The 19,280-nt window shown below is 35.7% G+C and overlaps 1 protein-coding gene across 1 annotated transcript in view; it reads left to right on the top strand.

The window, feature by feature from the left end:
* DPYD (dihydropyrimidine dehydrogenase) overlaps positions 1-19,280 on the top strand; it is an 811,158-nt gene that overhangs the window by 406,981 nt on the left and 384,897 nt on the right. Inside the window, exon 13 of the mRNA XM_027114432.1 lies at positions 14,466-14,681. Within this exon, the coding sequence (XP_026970233.1) occupies positions 14,466-14,681 (216 nt within the window). The remainder of the gene's footprint in view (positions 1-14,465; positions 14,682-19,280) is intronic.

Here is a 19,280-nt window from a genome sequence, read left to right as displayed (position 1 = left end):
ATAAATGGCAGTGTCATAATAAAGTAAATGGGAAAAACTAAGGGAGGAATAGTTTTTTTATTGAAGAACAGAGGAATGTTTGCATGATACTACTTTAAGTTGCTTAACAGCTGGTAGTTAGGTGTGAAGATAGGGTTTAGATGGAGAAAAAAGATCACATTGATTTGAGTTAATATCATTTAATTTTGTAGCCTTATTTTGTGTTCAGGTTACAAATATCTTATTAAAAGCAATGTGAATATAGTCCTTTAAGTGAATAAAATGGGATCATTATTTTTTAGAAACTTTTTTATAGACTCATATCTTTCTAAAATTTTCATTATAAATAATAATTTCTCAAAATGGAGAAATGAAATCTGATTTTATGTTATAATTATAATCACTGTACCTAGGCTTTTCCATCATGGAAACAGCTAATCCAAATTAATTTCTGCCTTGTAAGTTTTTTTCCCTCAGATATTTCTTCAAAGGGCAAAGTAACTGAGCTGGAGTTAATTAATGCATTAATCCAACCTATGAATTAATCTAGCTGTAAGTAGCTGCACAATGTTATTTATTCTTTGCCTTAAAATAATCTCAGAATGGATGCTTCTAGAACAGCTGTACCCCAAGATAGGGACCATTATAGTTATATCACAATGAAATATAAATAAAGTGAGTAAGTGAAAGCTGTTTGAGGATTTTAAATTGGAAGCAACATAGTGATAGTTATTTTCTCTTCTTCAATTAAACATAACACTACCAATAGTCTTGCTTTTAACAGTGCTTTCTTAAAAAAAACCATTCTACTAAAGCAAATTAGGGAAAAAGTGAAATTGGGATACATAATTATGATGTGATTTGCTTTTCCCTCAACAGAATAACAATTATATATGAAAATTTCTCTGTCTGTGATTCCATGACCCAGCCAGGTATAATAGAAGAATACCAGTGATAAAGAGTAATAATAAAATAATAGGTCATTGTAGTGTAGCATTGTACTTGTTTTTATTTCTATTCTCAAATGAAAGGCATTATGATTGATTATCTTGTTAATATCTGACTGGTATATATTTTTCTTTCTTTTTTTTTTTTTTAATTTGGACCTTAGGTAAAAGAGTCTGTTTGCCAGTGGTTTTTTTTTTTTTAATTAATTAATTTATTTATTTTATTTTTGGCTGCGTTGGGTCTTCGTTGTTGTGCACAGGCTTTCTCTAGTTGCCGTGAGTGGGGGCTACTCTTTGTGGCGGTGCGTGGGGTTCCCATTGTGGTGGCTTCTCTTGTTGTGGAGCATGGGCTCCAGGCACACGGGCTCCAGGCACATGGGCTTCAGTAGTTGTGGCATGTGGGCTCAGTAGTTGTGACTCGCAGGCTCTAAAGCGCAGGTTCAGTGGTTGTAGTAAGCACGGGCTTAGTTGCTCTGCGGCATGTGAGATCTTCCCGGACCAGGGCTCAAACCCATCTCCCCTGCGTTGGCAGGCAGATTCTTAACCACTGCACCACCAGGGAAGCCCTACTTTTCATTTTTGATAATAGATTTTAAAGTGCATGTGTACATGTGTGTGTGTGTGTGTTTAATCAAACCATCATGAATAATTTTTAAGTCAGTTTCCTATTTTGAGGGCATTAATACTTTAGAAAAACAATGTTTATGTAAATAGGGGCAACTTGATATAATGTAGTAAGGGAAAGCTCTGAATTCAGATCTTGCTCTACCACATATTAGCTGCTTATCTTTGGACAAGTAATTTACTTTCTTTGAACCTCACTTTTCTCATCTTCAATAGGAGAATGGTGCCTAACTTGAAGAGTTGTGATCAAAAAGAGAGAATAAGTACAAAACACTTATCACTGGGCCCAGCATAAGTATTATTTGCAAATAGACAAGTATCTTGTTCATTTTGAGAATAAAGTAAGTGACCTATTTTTACAGTGGGCCTTAATATTTGGAAAATGTATTGATGGTTGTCAGAACTAATGCCTTTTAAGCAGTTAAGCACTTTTTAGAGTATGTGCCCAGCTTATATGAAAAATTTAGACATTTAAGATGATGGTGGCTAAACTTGAATGTCTCACTTGAGAATAAGAATTAGGAGAAGCATTAATACGGCTAAAGAAATGATTTTCAAGCTTGGATGCACAGTGCAGTCTCCTGGAGAGATTTTTAAAAATTACAGTGCTTGAGTCCTACTCAGAGCAATTCTGATGTAATTAGCATGGAGTCTCTCTTGCCAAGATATCAGAATTTTTAAAAAACTCTCCAAATGTTTTAAAATGTAGAGTTAAAAATGTCTGGGCTAGACCTATAAAATATCAACCATTCTGGATAATGAAGCAGAGGAAGTCAATTTGCAGAGACAGAATAAACCTAGATGCACACAGAAGAGAGAGCAAGAGACAGATCCTATGGCTTTCCATGAGGATTCCCAGCTCTTCCTGGATGCCTTGCTGTTTTCCTGCTGTTACATGAGATACTTCTATACCCTCATAATAATCTTCTGAACCTAGTTTCTGTTACCTGGAACCAAAGGAGTCCATTTGAATCTGGAAGTTAAAAGTCATGGAGGGCCTAAAAATGTGTTATTTTAAGCTGGATCCTAGCAAAATTGTGAGGTGAATTTTTACGTCACTTTGTGTGACTGAATTATAGAATGCCTGTATTTACATAAGGAACTTGATTGCCTAGAACAGTTATTTACCATTCCTACTAGATGGCTCTTTTGAGAGGCTTTGCTAATAAATTCAGTAGTCTTCCAGAGGTAAGAGTCGAATGTTACTCTACATTAAAATAATAGAATATTGGACTTTTTAAATATCTGGAATACAGTTAATGATTATTTCATCTAAACTGATTATCATCTTATGGGAACTGATGTAAAAAAGAGGCTAAGTACCCATGGACAGTAGTCTGATGCATTCAACAAATATTGTAAGCATCTTTCTGTTAAGTCTTATGCTTGGTGCTGGAAGTAAATTAGATGGGAGACACATACATGTAAGCAACCAAGTACAGAGTATGATAAGGGAACAGGTGAGCTTGTGGATAGCTGGGGAAGTTTCCTGGTGGAGATGACAGCAAGACTGACTCTTGCAGGATTAGTTGGAATTTTCAGAGCAGAAAAGCCAGGCAGGAGGTAACATTTTAGGAAAAATAAAAAGTCATAATGCATAGATGCATTAATGACATTGTTTTGTTTGAGAAATTGTAAGTGGTTTAATAAACTGAAGTATAAGATGTTGTGAGGGAATGGTAGTAGATGAGATTAGAAAGGGTGAAAGATGTGATTAGAAAGTGTAGGGAAAGGGAAGAGCCCAGATCACAACTGGGGTTATATAGTGCTGAAGAGATTATGCTGTATTCTGCAGGTAGTGAAGCTCCTTGAAGGATTTTGTAGATGGAAATGAAATGAGAACATTTAAGTGTAACTCATATAAATTTGGGAACTCTCATGGTCTATGCATGTCATCGAGTTATTTTTTTTAGATTGAATTGTAAGTAACTAAAATCTTTTCTCAGTCTCCCCTAAAAAATCTGAGGGGGAAAAAGGAAATTTTTACAAAAGTCATCTTTAGACATCTCTCTCATTCTCAATATCTCATGTGGCTGACAATGGCTTTTATAAAAGAAGTGTTACTTTTTATTTTTACTCTCTAAAAATCTGCTGAATATTTAGTTTTTCCTTAATCTCTATTTTTACCCTTGCCCTCCATCCTGATCTCAGTTCTTTATCACTTCAGTCTCTTTTGATTCTGTAGTTTTCTTTTTGTTTCTATTAAGTGCATTTTGAACAACCAGAGAGATTGTGGTGATGTCCAGATTATAAGTTGATTCCTGAATTAGAGAGTGGAGAGAAGGGGGAAATTTTTTAAAATTCAAGTTCCTGTATTTAACCCTTTTAACTACTTTAGCAGACTCCTCAGTTTCAGAAAATAGAAGGTAAATGAGATATCCAACAAAGGACAATGAGAATGTCGAAAAGCATTGTGTATTAAAAATAATTATAAAGATATAAATGATGAGAGTTGCCTTATGGGAAAGCGATTTTATTTATCTTTGTCTCTACAAGGGGCAGATTTGCCTTTAAGAGTAAGTATTTTATATATAATATGATATAATGTAATCTAAACATATATTTTGCAAATATTTCAAATTCTAATGGAGATACTAATTTGAATAGGTTATAGTCTCTGCCTTCAAGGAGCTTATGCTCTGTTTGAAGAGAAAATCAACATGTACTGCACAGTATGATGACTACTGAGGTACAGCCATATTTTAAATGATAAAATATCAAAGAAAAGAGTCAGCTACTTTAGACAACTATATGAAGTCTATTAAGGAAATGCCCCAGGAAGCATATTCTTGCATGAATGAGTTGAGTTTGGAAGGATGATTAGGAGCTTGATGGGTGAAGAAAGTGTTAGGTTATATTTCAGGCTAGTCGGAATACCTAAGATAATGCATGGAGACAAGTGACAGTGTGATGAATGATCTGTGGTTTTAATTTTGTGTTCAGTTGGTTGGTGGGTAGTTTTATTTACATTTTTCTGTATGTAAGCTCCAGAGACCTTGTCTGTTTTGTTCATCACTAATTTTTTCACTTATTACAGGATAATCACTCTTCTATGTCAATACATTCTTTTTTTCTGTGTCATTCCTGACACCAGTATAACATTCTTTGTACAGTTGCATCATTGGGGAGCTAGTCCTCATTATTCAACATCTAGGTTGTTTCTTACATTCATTGCTTACTAACACTATCAGATGACTGGAAAAATAATACAGTCTGAAATTGAAAATCTGAATAACATATTCTTTAGAAGGGAATGTACTATGAGGTACATTTTGAAGGAGTTGAGTTTGAATTAATGACAAAGCATCCACATCCAAAGGTCTTGAAGTCTCTTGGAAATCTGAATTTGGAGGTTGCAATTTGGATTTGGGAGGAACTAGCCTTGTGGTGAGAGCTGAAATCTGAGATGCTTAAGTTCCCTGAGCAAGGGTGCAGAGGGGAACAAGCTTTTAAATTTCAGAAAATGAAGCGTACATTAAGGCTTGAGTATAGTGTGAGGTTGACCAGACTGGTTTGCTGTAGCACCACACTGTGGTAAAAAGGCACAAAGACAAAACAAAAAAATAGCCCTGTATGTACAATATGAAAAAAGACTGCCTATTACAACTAAAGATTTTAGGTTATGTCATATCTGCATATACATCAGTAGTAGTTTTGTCAATGAAATAAAATATACATTTTTATAAGAAAGTATACTGCTCATTTGACATTTGTGTGTTTATTGATTTTTTTGTTATTTGTTTTGTTGTTTGCTTTTCGATTTTGTTTTGAAGCTTAAGGAAAATCTTGCAGAGTTTGGCCACATCATTCCCTTTCTAAATATTAAGGCAGCAGCCTTCTTAAGAATTCCAAAGCAATGCTTTATGTATTTAAAACTACGTAAATTAAGAAATGCAAGTTAAACTACACATATATATCTACGTCCTTGAGCTATTGTCTAATGCTATATAGCTGTAATTATTGAAAAACTAAAATTCATCTGTGAGATTGAAGAGATTAGTTATTTCAGTACAAAGCCATGAAAAAAGGAGAAAATGTGGAGTCATTCACCTCACCTAATAATGAACATGGAAACATAAGTATTTCTGCTATCATCATCAGATCAAAGATTGCCCAAAGTTTCTAAGGCTCCTCAAACATGGAAGGGGCTTCTAAAATTTCCCTGGTGTTAACCAAATTGTGGTGTCAGGAAATTCTTCCATAGTCTAACCTTGAAGTTCCTTGATTCAATTTAAATTATGATTATTCAGAGCTAAAAAAATCTCACTGAAGATGTTTATTTCCTCACCTATCCCTGTACATACTCACACAGACAAAGACAGACACACACCTCAAATTAACATGACTCTGATTATCCCTCACTTCCTTATATTATACATTATAACTTTTGTCTTTGCTAATAATCCTTTTAATAGTATTGCCATCCACGTGAGAACAGAAGACATTATGCTCACAATAGGACTGCACAACATTCAGAAATGTCCCTTGAAACCCAGAACATTGTTGGCAGAAGATGCCTGCCACAGCTGAAGGCTAGATGCCATCAGGTACCTCTTTGCAGGCACCAGAGACACATTAGTCTTTCAATTGACAAGTTTGATGCCTTTTTACATATTACGTGAACTTAACTTTGCATTATAAATGGTGGCGGTCTAGAAATAATTTTTATGCAGGTCATGGCAATCTTTATCTACATAAGACACATTCCTGTAAAATTAAAGTTCTGCTCAAACAACTTTTGAGTGATGATTCACAAGAGAAAAGAGTTCTAACTTACAATTAACTAGACCTGTCCATTCAGTAACCACTTTGGCTGAGAAAATTCATCCTCTTTATATTTGCCAGTATTATTTGTCTTTCAGAGATAAACAGAGAGAAAGGGAAGGAGGAAGAGAAAGAGAGAGACAGATACTTTTTTTTTTTTACATTTTTATTGGAGTCTAATTGCTTTACAATGGTGTGTTAGTTTCTGCTTTATAACGAAGTGAATCAGTTATACATATACATATATCCCCATATCTCTGCCCTCTTGCGTCTCCCTCCCTCCCACACTGCCTAGCCCACCCCTCTAGCTGGTTACAAAGCAATGAGCTGATCTCCCTGTGCTATGCGACTGCTTCCCACAAGCTATCTATTTTACATTTGGTAGTGTATATATGTCTATATATACACTACCACTCTGTCACTTTGTCCCAGCTTACCCTTGCCCCTCCCCATGTCCTCAAGTCCATCCTCTAGTAGGTCTGCATCGTTATTCCCGTCTTGCCCCTAGGTTCTTCATGACCATTTTTTTTTAGATTCCATATATATGTGTTAGCATGCGGTATTTGTTTTTCTCTTTCTTGACTTACTTCACTCTGTATGACAGACTCTAGGTCCATCCACCTCAAAATAACTCAATTTTGTTTCTTTTTATGGCTGAGTAATATTCCATTGTATATACGTGCCACATCTTCTTTATCCATTCATCTGTCGATGGACACTTAGGTTGCTTCCAAGTCCTGGCTATTGTAAACAGAGCTGCAATGAACCTTGTGGTACATGAATCTTTTTGAATTATGGTTTTCTCAGGGTATACGCGCAGTAGTGGGATTGCTGGGTCATATGGTAGTTCTATTTTTAGTTTTTTAAGGAACCTCCATGCTGTTCTCCATAGTGGCTGTATCAATTTACATTCCCACCAACAGTGTATCAGGGTTCCCTTTTCTCCACACCCTCTCCAGCATTAATTGTTTGTAGATTTTTTCATGAGAGCCATTCTGACCAGTGTGAGATGATATCGCATTGTAGTTTTGATTTGCATTTCTCTAATGATTAATGATGTTGAGCATTCTTTCATGTGTTTGTTGGCAATGTGTATATCTTTGCTGGAGAAATATCTATTTAGGTCTTCTGCCCATTTTTGGATTGGGTTGTTTGTTTTTTGATATTGAGCTGTATGAGCTGCTTGTAAATTTTGGAGATTAATCTGTTGTCAGTTGCTTCAATTGCTAATATTTTCTCCCATTCTGAGGGTTGTCTTTTCATCTTGTTTATGGTTTCCTTTGCTGTGTAAAAGCTTTTAAGTTTCATTAGGTCCCATTTGTTTATTTTTATTTCCATTTCTCTAGGAGGTGGGTCAAAAAGGATCTTGCTGTGATTTATGTCATAGAGTGTTCTGCCTATGTTTTCCTCTAAGAGTTTGATAGTTTCTGGCCTTACATATAGGTCCTTAATCCATTTTGAGTTTATTTTTGTGTATGCTGTTAGGGAGTGTCTAATTTCTTTATTTTTACATGTACCTGTCCAGTTTTCCCAGCAGCACTTTTAGAAGAGGATGTCTTTTCTCCATTCTATATTCTTGCCTCCTTTATCAAAGATAAGGTGACTATATGTGCGTGGGTTTATCCCTGAGCTTTCTATCCTGTTCCATGGATCTATATTTCTGTTTTTGTGCTAGTACCATACTGTCTTGATTACTGTAGCTTTGTAGTGTAGTCTGAAATCAGGGAGCCTGATTCCTCCAGCTCCGTTTTTCATTCTCAAGATTGCTTTTTCTATTCAGGGTCTTTTGTGTTTCCATACAAATTGTGAAATTTTTTGTTCTAGTTCTATGAAAAATGCCAGTGGTAGTTTGATAGGGATTGCATTGAATCTGTAGATTGCTTTGGTTAGTAGAGTCATTTTCACAATGTTGATTCTTCCAATCCAAGAACATGGTATATCTCGCCATCTATTTGTATCATCTTTAATTTCTTTCATCAGTGTCTTATAATTTTCTGCATACAGGTCTTTTGTCTCTTTAGGTAGGTTTAGTCCTAGGTATTTTATTCTTTTTACTGCAATTGTAAATGGTAGTGTTTCCTAAATTTCTCTTTCAGATTTTTCATCATTAGTGTATAGGAATGCAAGAGATTTCTGTGCATTAATTTTGTATCCTGCTACTTTACCAAATTCACTGATTATATCTCTAGTAGTTTTCTGGTAGCATCTTTAGGATTCTGTATGTATATTATCATGTCATCTGCAAACAGTGACAGCTTTATTTTCTTTTCCAATTTGGATTCCTCTTATTTCTTTTTCGTCTCTGATTGCTGTGGCTAAAACTTCCAAAACTATGTTGAATAATAGTGGTGAGAGTGGGCAACCTTGTCTTCTTCCTGAACTAAGTGGAAATAGTTTCAGTTTTTCACCTTTGAGGATGATGTTGGCTGTGGGTTTGTCATATATGGCCTTTATTATGTTGAGATATGTTCACTCTATGCCTACTTTCTGGAGGTTTTTTGTCATAAATCGGTGTTGAATTTTGTCGAAAGCTTTCTCTGCATCTATTGAGATGATCATATGTTTTTTCTCCTTCAATTTGTTAAGATGGTGTATCACATTGATTGATTTCCGTATATTGAAGAATCTTTGCATTCCTGGGATGAACCCCACTTTATCATAGTGTATGGTCCTTTTAATGTGCTGTTGGATTCTGTTTGCTAGTATTTTGTTGAGGATTTTTGCATCTAAGTTCATCAATGATACTGGTCTGTAGTTTTGTTGTTTTGTGACATCTTTGTCTGGTTTTGGTATCAGGGTGATGGTGGCCTCATAGAATGAGTTTGGGAGTGTTACTCCCTCTGCTATATTTTGGAAAAGTTTGAGAAGGATAGGTGTTAGCTCTTCTCTAAAGGTTTGATAGAATTTGCCTGTGAAGCCATCTGATCCTAGGTTTTTGTTTGTTGGAAGATTTTTAATCACAGTTTCAATTTCAGTGCTTGTGATTGGTCTGTTTATATTTTCTACTTCTTCCTGGTTCAGTCTCAGAAGGTTGTGCTTTTCTAAGAATTTGTCCAATTTCTTCCAGGTTGTCCATTTTATTGGCATATAGTTGCTTGTAGTAATCTCTCATGATTCTTTGTATTTCTGCAGTGTCAGTTGTTACTTCTCCTTTTTCATTTCTAATTCTGTTGATTTGAGTCTTCTCCATTTTTTTCTTGATGAGTCTGGCTAATGGTTTATCAGTTTTGTTTATCTTCTCAAAAAATCATCTTTTAGTTTTATTGATTTTTGCTATCGTTTCCTTCATTTCTTTTTCATTTATTTCTGATCTAGTCTTGATGATTTCTTCCCTTTTGCTAATTTTGGAGTTTTTTTGTTCTTCTTTCTCTAATTGCTTTAGGTGTAAGGCTAGGTTGTCTATTTGAGATGTTTCTTGTTTCTTAAGGTAGGATTGTATTGCTATAGACTTCCCTATTAGAACTGCTTTTGCTGCATCCCACAGGTTTTGAGTCGTGCTGTTTTCATTGTCATTTGTTTCTAGGTATTTTTTGATTTCCTCTTTGATTTCTTCAGTGATTTCTTGGTTATTAAGTAGTGTATTGTTTAGCCTCCCTGTGTTTGTATTTTTTCCAGATTTTTCCTGTAATTGATATCTAGTCTCATAGCGTTGTGGTCAGAAAAGATATTTGATACAATTTCAATTTTCTTAAATTTAACAAGGCTTGATTTGTGACCCAGGATATGATCTATCCTGGAGAATGTTCCATGAGGACTTGAGAAGAAAGTGTATTGTTTTTTTTGGATGGAATGTCCTATAAATATCAATTCAGTCTATCTTGTTTAATGTAGCATTTAAAGCTTGTGTTTCCTTATTTATTTTCTTTTTGGATGGTCTGTCCATTGGTGAAAGTGGGGTGTTAAAGTCCCCTACTATGATTGTGTTACTGTCGATTTCCCCTTTCATGGCTGTTAGTGTTTGCCTTATGTATTGAGGTGCTCCTATGTTGGGTGCATAAATATTTACAATTCTTATACCTTCTTCTTGGATCGATCCCTTGATCATTATGTAGTGTCCTTCTTTGTCTCTTCTAATAGTCTTTATTTTAAAGTCTATTTTGTCTGATATTAGAATTGCTACTCCAGCTTTGTTTTGATTTCCATTTGCATGGAATATCTTTTTCCATGCCCTCACTTTGTATGTGTCCCTAGGCCTGAAGTGGGTCTCTTGTAGACAGCGTATATACGGCTCTGGTTTTTGTATCTCTTCAGCCAGTCTATGTGTTTTGGTTAGAGCATTTAATCCATTTACATTTAAGGTAATTATTGATATGTATGTTCCTGTTACCATTTTCTTCTTGTTTTGGGTTTGTTATTGTAGGTCTTTTCCTTCTCTTGTGTTTCCTGCTTGGAGAAGTTCCTTTAGCATTTGTTTTAAAACTGGCTTGGTTGTGCTGAATTCTCTTATCTTTTCCTTGTCTGTAAGGTTTTTAATTTCTCCATCAACTTTGAATGAGATCCTTGTTGGATAGAGTAATCTTGGTTGTAGGTTTTTCCCTTTCATCACTTTAAATAGGTCCTGCCACTCCCTTCTGGCTTGCAGCGTTTCTGCTGAAAGATCAGCTGTTAACCTTATGGGGATTCCCTTGTATGTTATTTGTTGTTTTTCCCTTGCTTCTTTTAATATTTTTTCTTTGTATTCAATTTTTGATAGTTTGATTAATATGTGTCTTGAAGGTGTACTTCTCCTTGGAATTATCATGTATGGGATTCTCTGTCCTTCCTGGACTTACTTGATTAACTATTTCCTTTCACATATTAGGGAATTTTTCGACTATAATCTCTTCAAATATTTTCTCAGTTCCTTTCTTTTTCTCTTCTTCTTCTGGGACCCCTATAATTCGAATGTTGGTTTGTTTAATATTGTCCCAGAGTTCTCTGATACTGTCCTCAATTCTTTCTTTTTTTTCTTTATTCTGCTCTGCAGTAGTTATTTCCACTCTTTTATCTTCTAGGTCACTTATCCGTTTTTCTGCCTCGGTTGTTCTGCTATTGATCCCTTCTAGAGAATTTTTACTTTCATTTATTGTGTTGCTCATGATTGTTTGTTTGCTCTTTAGTTCTTCTAGATCTTGTTATCGTTTCTTCTATTTTCTCCATTCTATTTCCAAGATTTTGGATCATATTTCCTATCATTATTCTGAATTCTTTTTCAGGTACACTGCCTATTTCCTCTTCATTTGTTAGGTCTGCTGGGTTTTTACCTTGCTCCTTCATCTGCTATGTGTTTCTTTGTCTTCTCATTTTGCTTAACTTACTGTGTTTGACGTCTCCTTCTTGCAGGCTGCAGGTTCATAGTTCCCATTGTTTTTGGTGTCTACCCCCAGTGGCTAAGGTTGGTTCAGTAGGTTTAGGCTTCCTGGTGGAGGGGACCAATGCCTGTGTCCTGGTCAATGAGGCTGGATCTTGTCTTTCTGGTGGGCAGGTCCACGTCTGGTGGTGTGTTTTGGTGTGTCTATGGCTTTATTATTATTTTAGGCAGTCTCTCTGCTAATGGGTGGGGTTATGTTCCTGTCTTGCTAGTTGTTTGGCATAGGGTGTCCAGTACTGTAACTTGCTGATCGTTGAGTGGAACTGGGTCTTGGTGTTGAGATGGAGATCTCTGGGAGATTTTTGCCATTTGATGTTACGTGGAGCTGGGAGGTCTCTGGTGGACCAATGTGCTGAACTTGGCTCTCCCACCTCAGAGGCACAGCCCTGAGGCCTGGCTGGATCACCAAGAGCCTGTCATCCACACAGCTCAGAATAAAAGGCAGAAAGAAAAGATTTTTTAAAAAAAATATTATAATAAAAAACAAAAAATAGTTACAAAAAATATTTTAATGTAATTAAAAAAAGAAAGAAAGAACAACCAAACCAAAAAACAAAATCACCAATGATAACAAATGCTGAAAAGTATTACAAAAAAAAAAAGTGGACAGACAGAACCCTAGGATAAATGGTAAAAGCAAAGCTATACAGACAAAATCACACACAGAAACATACGCATACACCCTCACGAAAAGAGAAATAGGGAAAAAGAATATATATATATATCATTGCTCCCAAAGTCCACCTCCTCAATTTGGGATGATTCATTGTCTATTCAGGTATTCCGGAGACGCAGGGTACATCAAGTAGATTGTGGAGATTTAATCCGCTGCTCCTGAGGCTGCTGGGAGAGATTTCCCTTTCTCTTCTTTTTTTGCACAGCTCCCGGGGTTCAGCTTTGGATTCGCCCCCCTACCACCACTTGTAGGTCGCCTGTGGGCATCTGTTCTTTGCTTAGACAGGATGGGGTTAAAGGAGCAGCTGCTTCGGGGGCTCTGGCTCACTCAGGCCGGGGGGAGGGAGGGGTGCGGATGTGGGGTGAGCCTGTGGCGGCAGAGGCCGGCATAACGTTACACCAGCCTGAGGCACTCCATGTGTTCTCCCGGGAAAGTTGTCCTTGGATCACGGGACCCTGGCAGTGGCGGGCTGCACAGGCTCCCGGGAGGGAGGTGTGGATAGTGACCTGTGCTCGCACACAGGCTTCTTGGTAGCGGCAGCAGCGGCCTTAGCGTCTCATGCCCGTCTTTGGGGTACGCTCTGATAGCCGCGGCTCGCGCCCGTCTCTGGGGCTCCTTTAAGCCGTGCTCTTAATCCTCTCTCCTTGCGCACCAGGAAACAAAGAGGGAAGAAAGTCTCTTGCCTCTTCGGAAGGTCCAGACTTCCCTGGACTCCCTTCCGGCCAGCCGTGGCGCACTAACCCCCTGCAGGCTGTGTTCACACCGCCAACCCCAGTCCTCTCCCTGCGCTCCGACCGAAGCCCGAGCCTCAGCTCGCAGCCCCGCCTGCCCCGGCGGGTGAGCAGACAAGCCTCTTGGGCTGGTGAGTGCCGGTCGGCACCAATCCTCTGTGCGGGAATCTCACCGCTTTGCCCCCTGCACCCCTGTTGCTGTGTTCTCCTCCGCGGTTCTGTTTCCCCCTCCGCCACCTGCTGTCTCCACCCGCAAAGGGGCTTCCTAGTGTGTGGAAACCTTTCCTCCTTTACAGCTCCCTCCCACTGGTGCAGGTCCCGTCCCTATTCTTTTGTCTCTGTTTTTTCTTTTGCCCTACCCAGGTATGTGGGGTGTTTCTTGCCTTTTGGGAGGTGTGAGGCCTTTTACCAGCATTCAGTAGGTATTCTGTAGGAGTTGTTCCACATGTAGATGTATTTCTGATGTATTTGTGGGGAGGAAGGTGATCTCCACATCTTACCCTTCCGCCATCTTGAAGCTCCTCAGAGACAGAGACATTTTACAAACAAAAGACCTGATGAAATGTTCAATAACCTCTGCAATCAGAGAGACAACATTTAGCAAGCACCTACTGTGTTTCAGTGGGCCATGCACTTTGTAAAGGGTTTTTTGATTGAATCTTTCCAGTAATGCAAAGTTGCTTTTAACTGTTCATTTAACAAAGGTAGTTTTACAGTTTTGAGAGATTACAGTTGAAATTTCTATACTGTTTGGTACCTGTTTGGTTTCTGAAGAAAGTCCCCTCATGCACATGAATACATTACCCACTTTCCAAATTAGATGTCTCCCTGTGGCTTTTGATCTCCTGCATTTTCCAGGATCCCTAGGAGGTAGGAAATTAGGCAACCAGCATTCATGCTGCTGTACTGAAAACGGTAAAGAAGAAAAGGAAAGGATGTGTTAGGTGGCTTTCCTAAAATCTCATAAATAGAGTGAGGTTACTGGAAATTGAATTTAGGACTCCTGACTTGCTGTTGCCCTTATCTCTGAGCACTAAAGACATTTCCACAAATTAAGTACAAAAAGGTTGGGCTAATGGGACCAAGGAGATAAATTCTGAAATTACTCCCTTTTGTGTTTGAATCTCAGAATGTTTTAAGTGTAGTTTTATTGTTTATTTAATTGATATTATTTCCATTAGTACTCTCTAAACTACTTTTTAAATTAGAAAAAGATGATATTATATGAATTTGTTTCTCTGCTAACTGACTTTTTTGCTAATTTTCATCACTCCAAACAGACCGATGTAATCTATATTAATTTAAATGCTGTGTTGAAGTGATTTTTGTAAAAGATTATATGGGAAAATCAGATGTGATACAAGAATAATTATTGGCTATTTGTTTTTTCGCAGTCACAATATGGAGCTTCAGTTTCTGCCACGCCTCAACTACCCCTCTTTTATACTCCTATTGATCTGGTGGACATTAGTGTGGAAATGGCTGGATTGAAGTTTACAAATCCTTTTGGTCTTGCCAGTGCAACTCCAACTAGCAGTTCATCAATGATTCGTAGAGCTTTTGAAGCTGGATGGGGCTTTGCTCTGACCAAAACTTTCTCTCTTGATAAGGTAAGAAATTATTTTTGAAGTCATGTTTAAATATCTATCATGTATTTTAATTAGGGCATAAATATTATAATGGAAAGATTTTTCTGACCTATAAATAACTATTATTAAACTACTGGATAAAACCTATTATTACAAATGAGTCTTTAATTTCCTTCTATTCCTTCTGTCCCATGGAGGGGGAATGGCATAGAGTTTTCATTGTGTTTTGTCTAAGAAGCATCAAAAATATAAATACTACAGAGTGTCTATTTCATTTAATAATCACAAACTTACTTATTCTTATGTTGGCATTATTAATTGTTTTGTGATTTCTGGATGTATGTGAATGAGGACATATGCCTCAACTCAAAGTTAGAGAGACAATGAATTTTATTTGCACATAATCCTGGAATCAAAGCCGTGCCAAAAAAAATCACTTATTGTAAATTACTGGTGCTGGGAATAAGATTCTTCTTGAATTTTTAAATACAGAAACCTTTCCCCAAATACAATACCTGAGTTTAATTTGATATTATGACTTTGTACTCACAATGCAAGTGGACATACTTAGTAGAAAATAAACTACATATTAAAGTTCAGATTGATTCTTTAAAGTACAGAAAGCATAGAAGTGTATGTTTTCAAAGTGGAATAATTTATGCAGTAGAGGGTTGCATCCTTACACGGTTTTGGATTAGAAAAAAGCAGCAAAATTTAACATTTTTAGGCCCTTTATTGATAAAATTTTAAATGCTACACCTATCGATATATTTAGTACTTACCAGTAGTTAGTAATAATTAATGTATAAGAATGTGTGTATCTACTGACTGAGAAAAGAGTATCATTATTTAAATCAGCCTTATCCTTAGGCAAAGAAAATAATACGCAAGAAATATGCCCCATTAAGCACATTCTCTTCTTTCACCTCTTACTAGGATCAATAGCTGGCGTTATTATGGCTAAACCATCACAGCTGTTTTATTCTGACAGCTTTACAAGATGCTATGTGTAAGTGTGATCAAGAATATCTAGAGAATCCTCAAAAGTTAGAAAACTAGTGCATGAAAAAAAAGGTTAAATATTTTTATGTTTAAATAGCTAAAGGGAGGTTTCTTCATAAATTGGCTGAATACTTAGAAATACTTTGGTTAAACAAAGTGTAAAAATAAACAACATATTGGATTTAGCTTTAGAATATCATTAATCAATTGTTTACAACCTTGTAGAATACTGACAATACATTTGTTTTTATTTCAATTCTTCCTTAAGAATTACTTGGAAGCTATAATCAAATGTTTAATCGTTGAGAAAAACTGAGTCTCTGATATCACTTAATGACTATTTTAGTTATGCTATTTAAAAAATTTTATATGTAAACAGAAATAGGTGGCTAATCAGGTATAAGGGAAGAATTGTAGGGGAAAAAAAGTGTTTGCTTTGAACTTCCTGTTTGCTTACAAAAATTGAATTCTGATTAATCAGAGACATCTGTCTTTGCTCTGTTGGTGACATGCATTGATTTGTGAAGCTGTCTCTTTCAATAACCTAAGAGCAGTTGCCTTTATTAGGATCACCAGCAGAAATAAATGTGGGAGCTAACTTCCTTCTGAAACTCCAATTTGAATTTAATCTACCAATTCAGAAGTCTGTGATGCTGGTTCAAAAGGAGAGTTATGGACAAATGCAAATTAAAGTTGGCACATAAAATATAATGACGGGGGTTTTAGGAAGCTCCACTTTACTTACTTTGATGGTGCGTACAACAAAATATTTGTGCAAAAACTATTTTAAATGTATCTGTGCAGATTGTAATGACATAAATAACAATGCCAACTTGGGCTTATATAATTCTATTTTCAAAAATGATTTTTTTCCCGTACTTGATTTTGCAAAGTAGTCATTTTGCTTCATAGAGATCTACTTCTTTTCGTTTTGTGTTCTTATATTGTCTCTAATTAATGATTAAATTTCTGTGAATTTATTATTCTCTTATGAGTTTTGTGCTTTCTTATTGGTGAAATATTGTAGTATAAAACTCAGTATTATAAACACATGTTTTTCACAGCCTCTTACTAAAGACATCTATTAAAGTATTATATGTACTATACATTTGTGTGGCATTATAGCATACCAATTTAGATTAGCCTTATTACAGTTTAGTATGCGATTTCAAGAGTCTACTTAAAATGTATTAAAATTCAGAGTCTTGACATTTGAAATTTGGATGCTCTTAATATGACAAAGGTTATTCTATGCAGTTTTGTTATCATATGAAATATTAATATTTCACAATACAGTTTTGATGAAGTACAATTTGCCGAGCTTGCATATGATAAAGAAATTAAATGCTTGCCAAGGGAGTTCAGTAAAAATTAGAGCCCTGCCTGAACATCTGCTGGAGATTTTATTATCCTGTCCTACTGACAGTGTGGCTCCCTCATTGTTTTTCAAGATTGACAGCTGAATATTACACTGCTTTCTGCAGCAAATATGTTTAGGTGAACTTTGTTTCCCTTTTTTTTATTTTTTTGGGGAGTTTGGAACATGCTTTGATTTTCATCCTATATATATATTTTTTATACTCGACATTTGTAGATGCCAGATTGAGGTCTAATATGCTGTAGCAATGAAAGACCATTGACTTACAGTGAAATGCCAGTTGTTATCTCAGTAAACAGAAATATTATTATTCTTTACTGTGCAGTCTGTATAAAAGCTGTATGTGCTTTCTTTAGGGAGGCAAATGATAAGATTTTTAATGTCAAATATAAAAAGATCTATGTTTGCTTTTGTGTTAAATAACATCAAAGGTGGCTTTTATTAACTATATTTTTCCTTCCCAAATCAGACTTTCCTAGAGTGTCCCAAAATACCTAGCTTGCTTTTCTTGAGATTCTGTTTGTGTGTTATAAAGACAATATTTGAAATATCATGATAAAAATATTTAAAATATAAGTATAAATTTTAATATAAATATATATTGAGTTCAAGTTTAAAAAGCTAGGGGAGAAATCAATCTGTCAAGTTTAATTAAAGCTAAAGTGTCCTGACAAACCAGAGTAGTGCTCTGTTTAACTGGGAATATTAGAAATTGTTTAGATTTCACATAAAATAACCTCCTGACCTGTGTTTGCATTATACTGATAAGAAATAGATAAAACACTTTGTTTTTGCTGATTATATCATAATTTTTTTCTCATAGGTAGCCACATATTATATACTGCAAATATGGAATAACTGTAGGGTGCATATATTTTCATCACTACCCAGATAAACTCAGAAGTGTTTCTAACTATCATAAATCAAATTCAGACCTAAGCAGAAGTTCACTTCATTTATAAGCTATATATAGCTATTACAGTACACTTGTACTTTATTTTTAGTAAGAAAATGTCTTGAATGCATATATTTTGTTTTAATAAGTATCAAATAATTAGGTATGTAGGTGTACAAATAATGAGTCTCTCTCAACATAAAATACTGAAAACTAGAATCTGAGAAATATTTAAGGGTCTTCATTATTTCTTTGGCATCAAAGTATTGATTGTAACTGTTTGCATAAAATACAATCTTATACCACATAGCACGATGCTTAGTGTATAGGAAGAGTTTGATAAATGTTTCATAGATATTCTTTGGATAAATGAATTAGTAAATGAATACATAGATTTCTTGGCAACAGCATATTGAGTTTATTTTTCTTCCAGCCATATGAACAGACAGTTAACACATAAAAAATGGATTGGTCTGAGTATTGATCTCAATCAAGGGAGAAAAGGCCAATTTAAAATTTTCATATCCAGGTTGCTTTTATAGTACATGTATACATGTCTAAAAATGAAAATGTCAGTGGAATTTCTAAATGCATGGATTGTATATTAAGATTTAGGTTGTTAACTAAGCCTTTAAAATGCAGAGGATTTTTGAGAAAACGGAATAAGTATTGTACAGTATTAGGACGGGAAATAAAAATTATCTGGCCAAATTATGTGTCAATAGCCCTGACAGAAGAAATGTAGCCTTTAGTGACAGAACATGCTAGATCTTTTAAGGCACTGCAGCCTGTTATAGCTATAGAAAGATCTGTTTTAGAAATGTATTCATTTTAATTTCCCCAAATCGGCCTTCTCATAAGTTGCATCCATATTTTATAGTTCTGCCCTCGGAGACATCATGACATAAATTAGTCTAACTTATTAACATAAATGAATTGTTGATTTTAAAATATGGCGTTCTTTTTCTTTTTCCTTCCAAGTAAATAAATATCGTAGAGGAAGGCTAACAAGTATGGCGAGGCAGTGCCATCTAGGGAAAAGAAATTTGACCTGGGCAACAACAGTCTCTGTCCAAAGTTGCTTCTATATCACTATCTTGAACATGTTGTTTGAAATTGCAGGTCGTTGTTATGATTATTATTTTTACACACATTACTAACTACCATTTATCAATTACTTAGAATGTATAGATATTGCCAAATACTTTTCATAAGTTATCCATTGAATCTTCACAATAAGATACATAGTATAATTTTTTTAGATGAAATACAGCCGACCCTTGAACAACACAGGTGTTAGGAGCACCGACCCCCTGCAAAGTCGAAAATCTGCTTACAACTTTAT

The sequence above is a fragment of the Aethalodelphis obliquidens genome, unplaced genomic scaffold (assembly GCF_003676395.1).
Source record: "Aethalodelphis obliquidens isolate GAN/ISIS:26980383/991018 unplaced genomic scaffold, ASM367639v1 scaffold13, whole genome shotgun sequence".
NCBI lineage: Eukaryota > Metazoa > Chordata > Mammalia > Artiodactyla > Delphinidae > Aethalodelphis > Aethalodelphis obliquidens.
The sequence above is the reverse complement of the archived record's forward strand: the minus strand, read 5'-3'. Positions and strand labels throughout refer to the sequence as shown.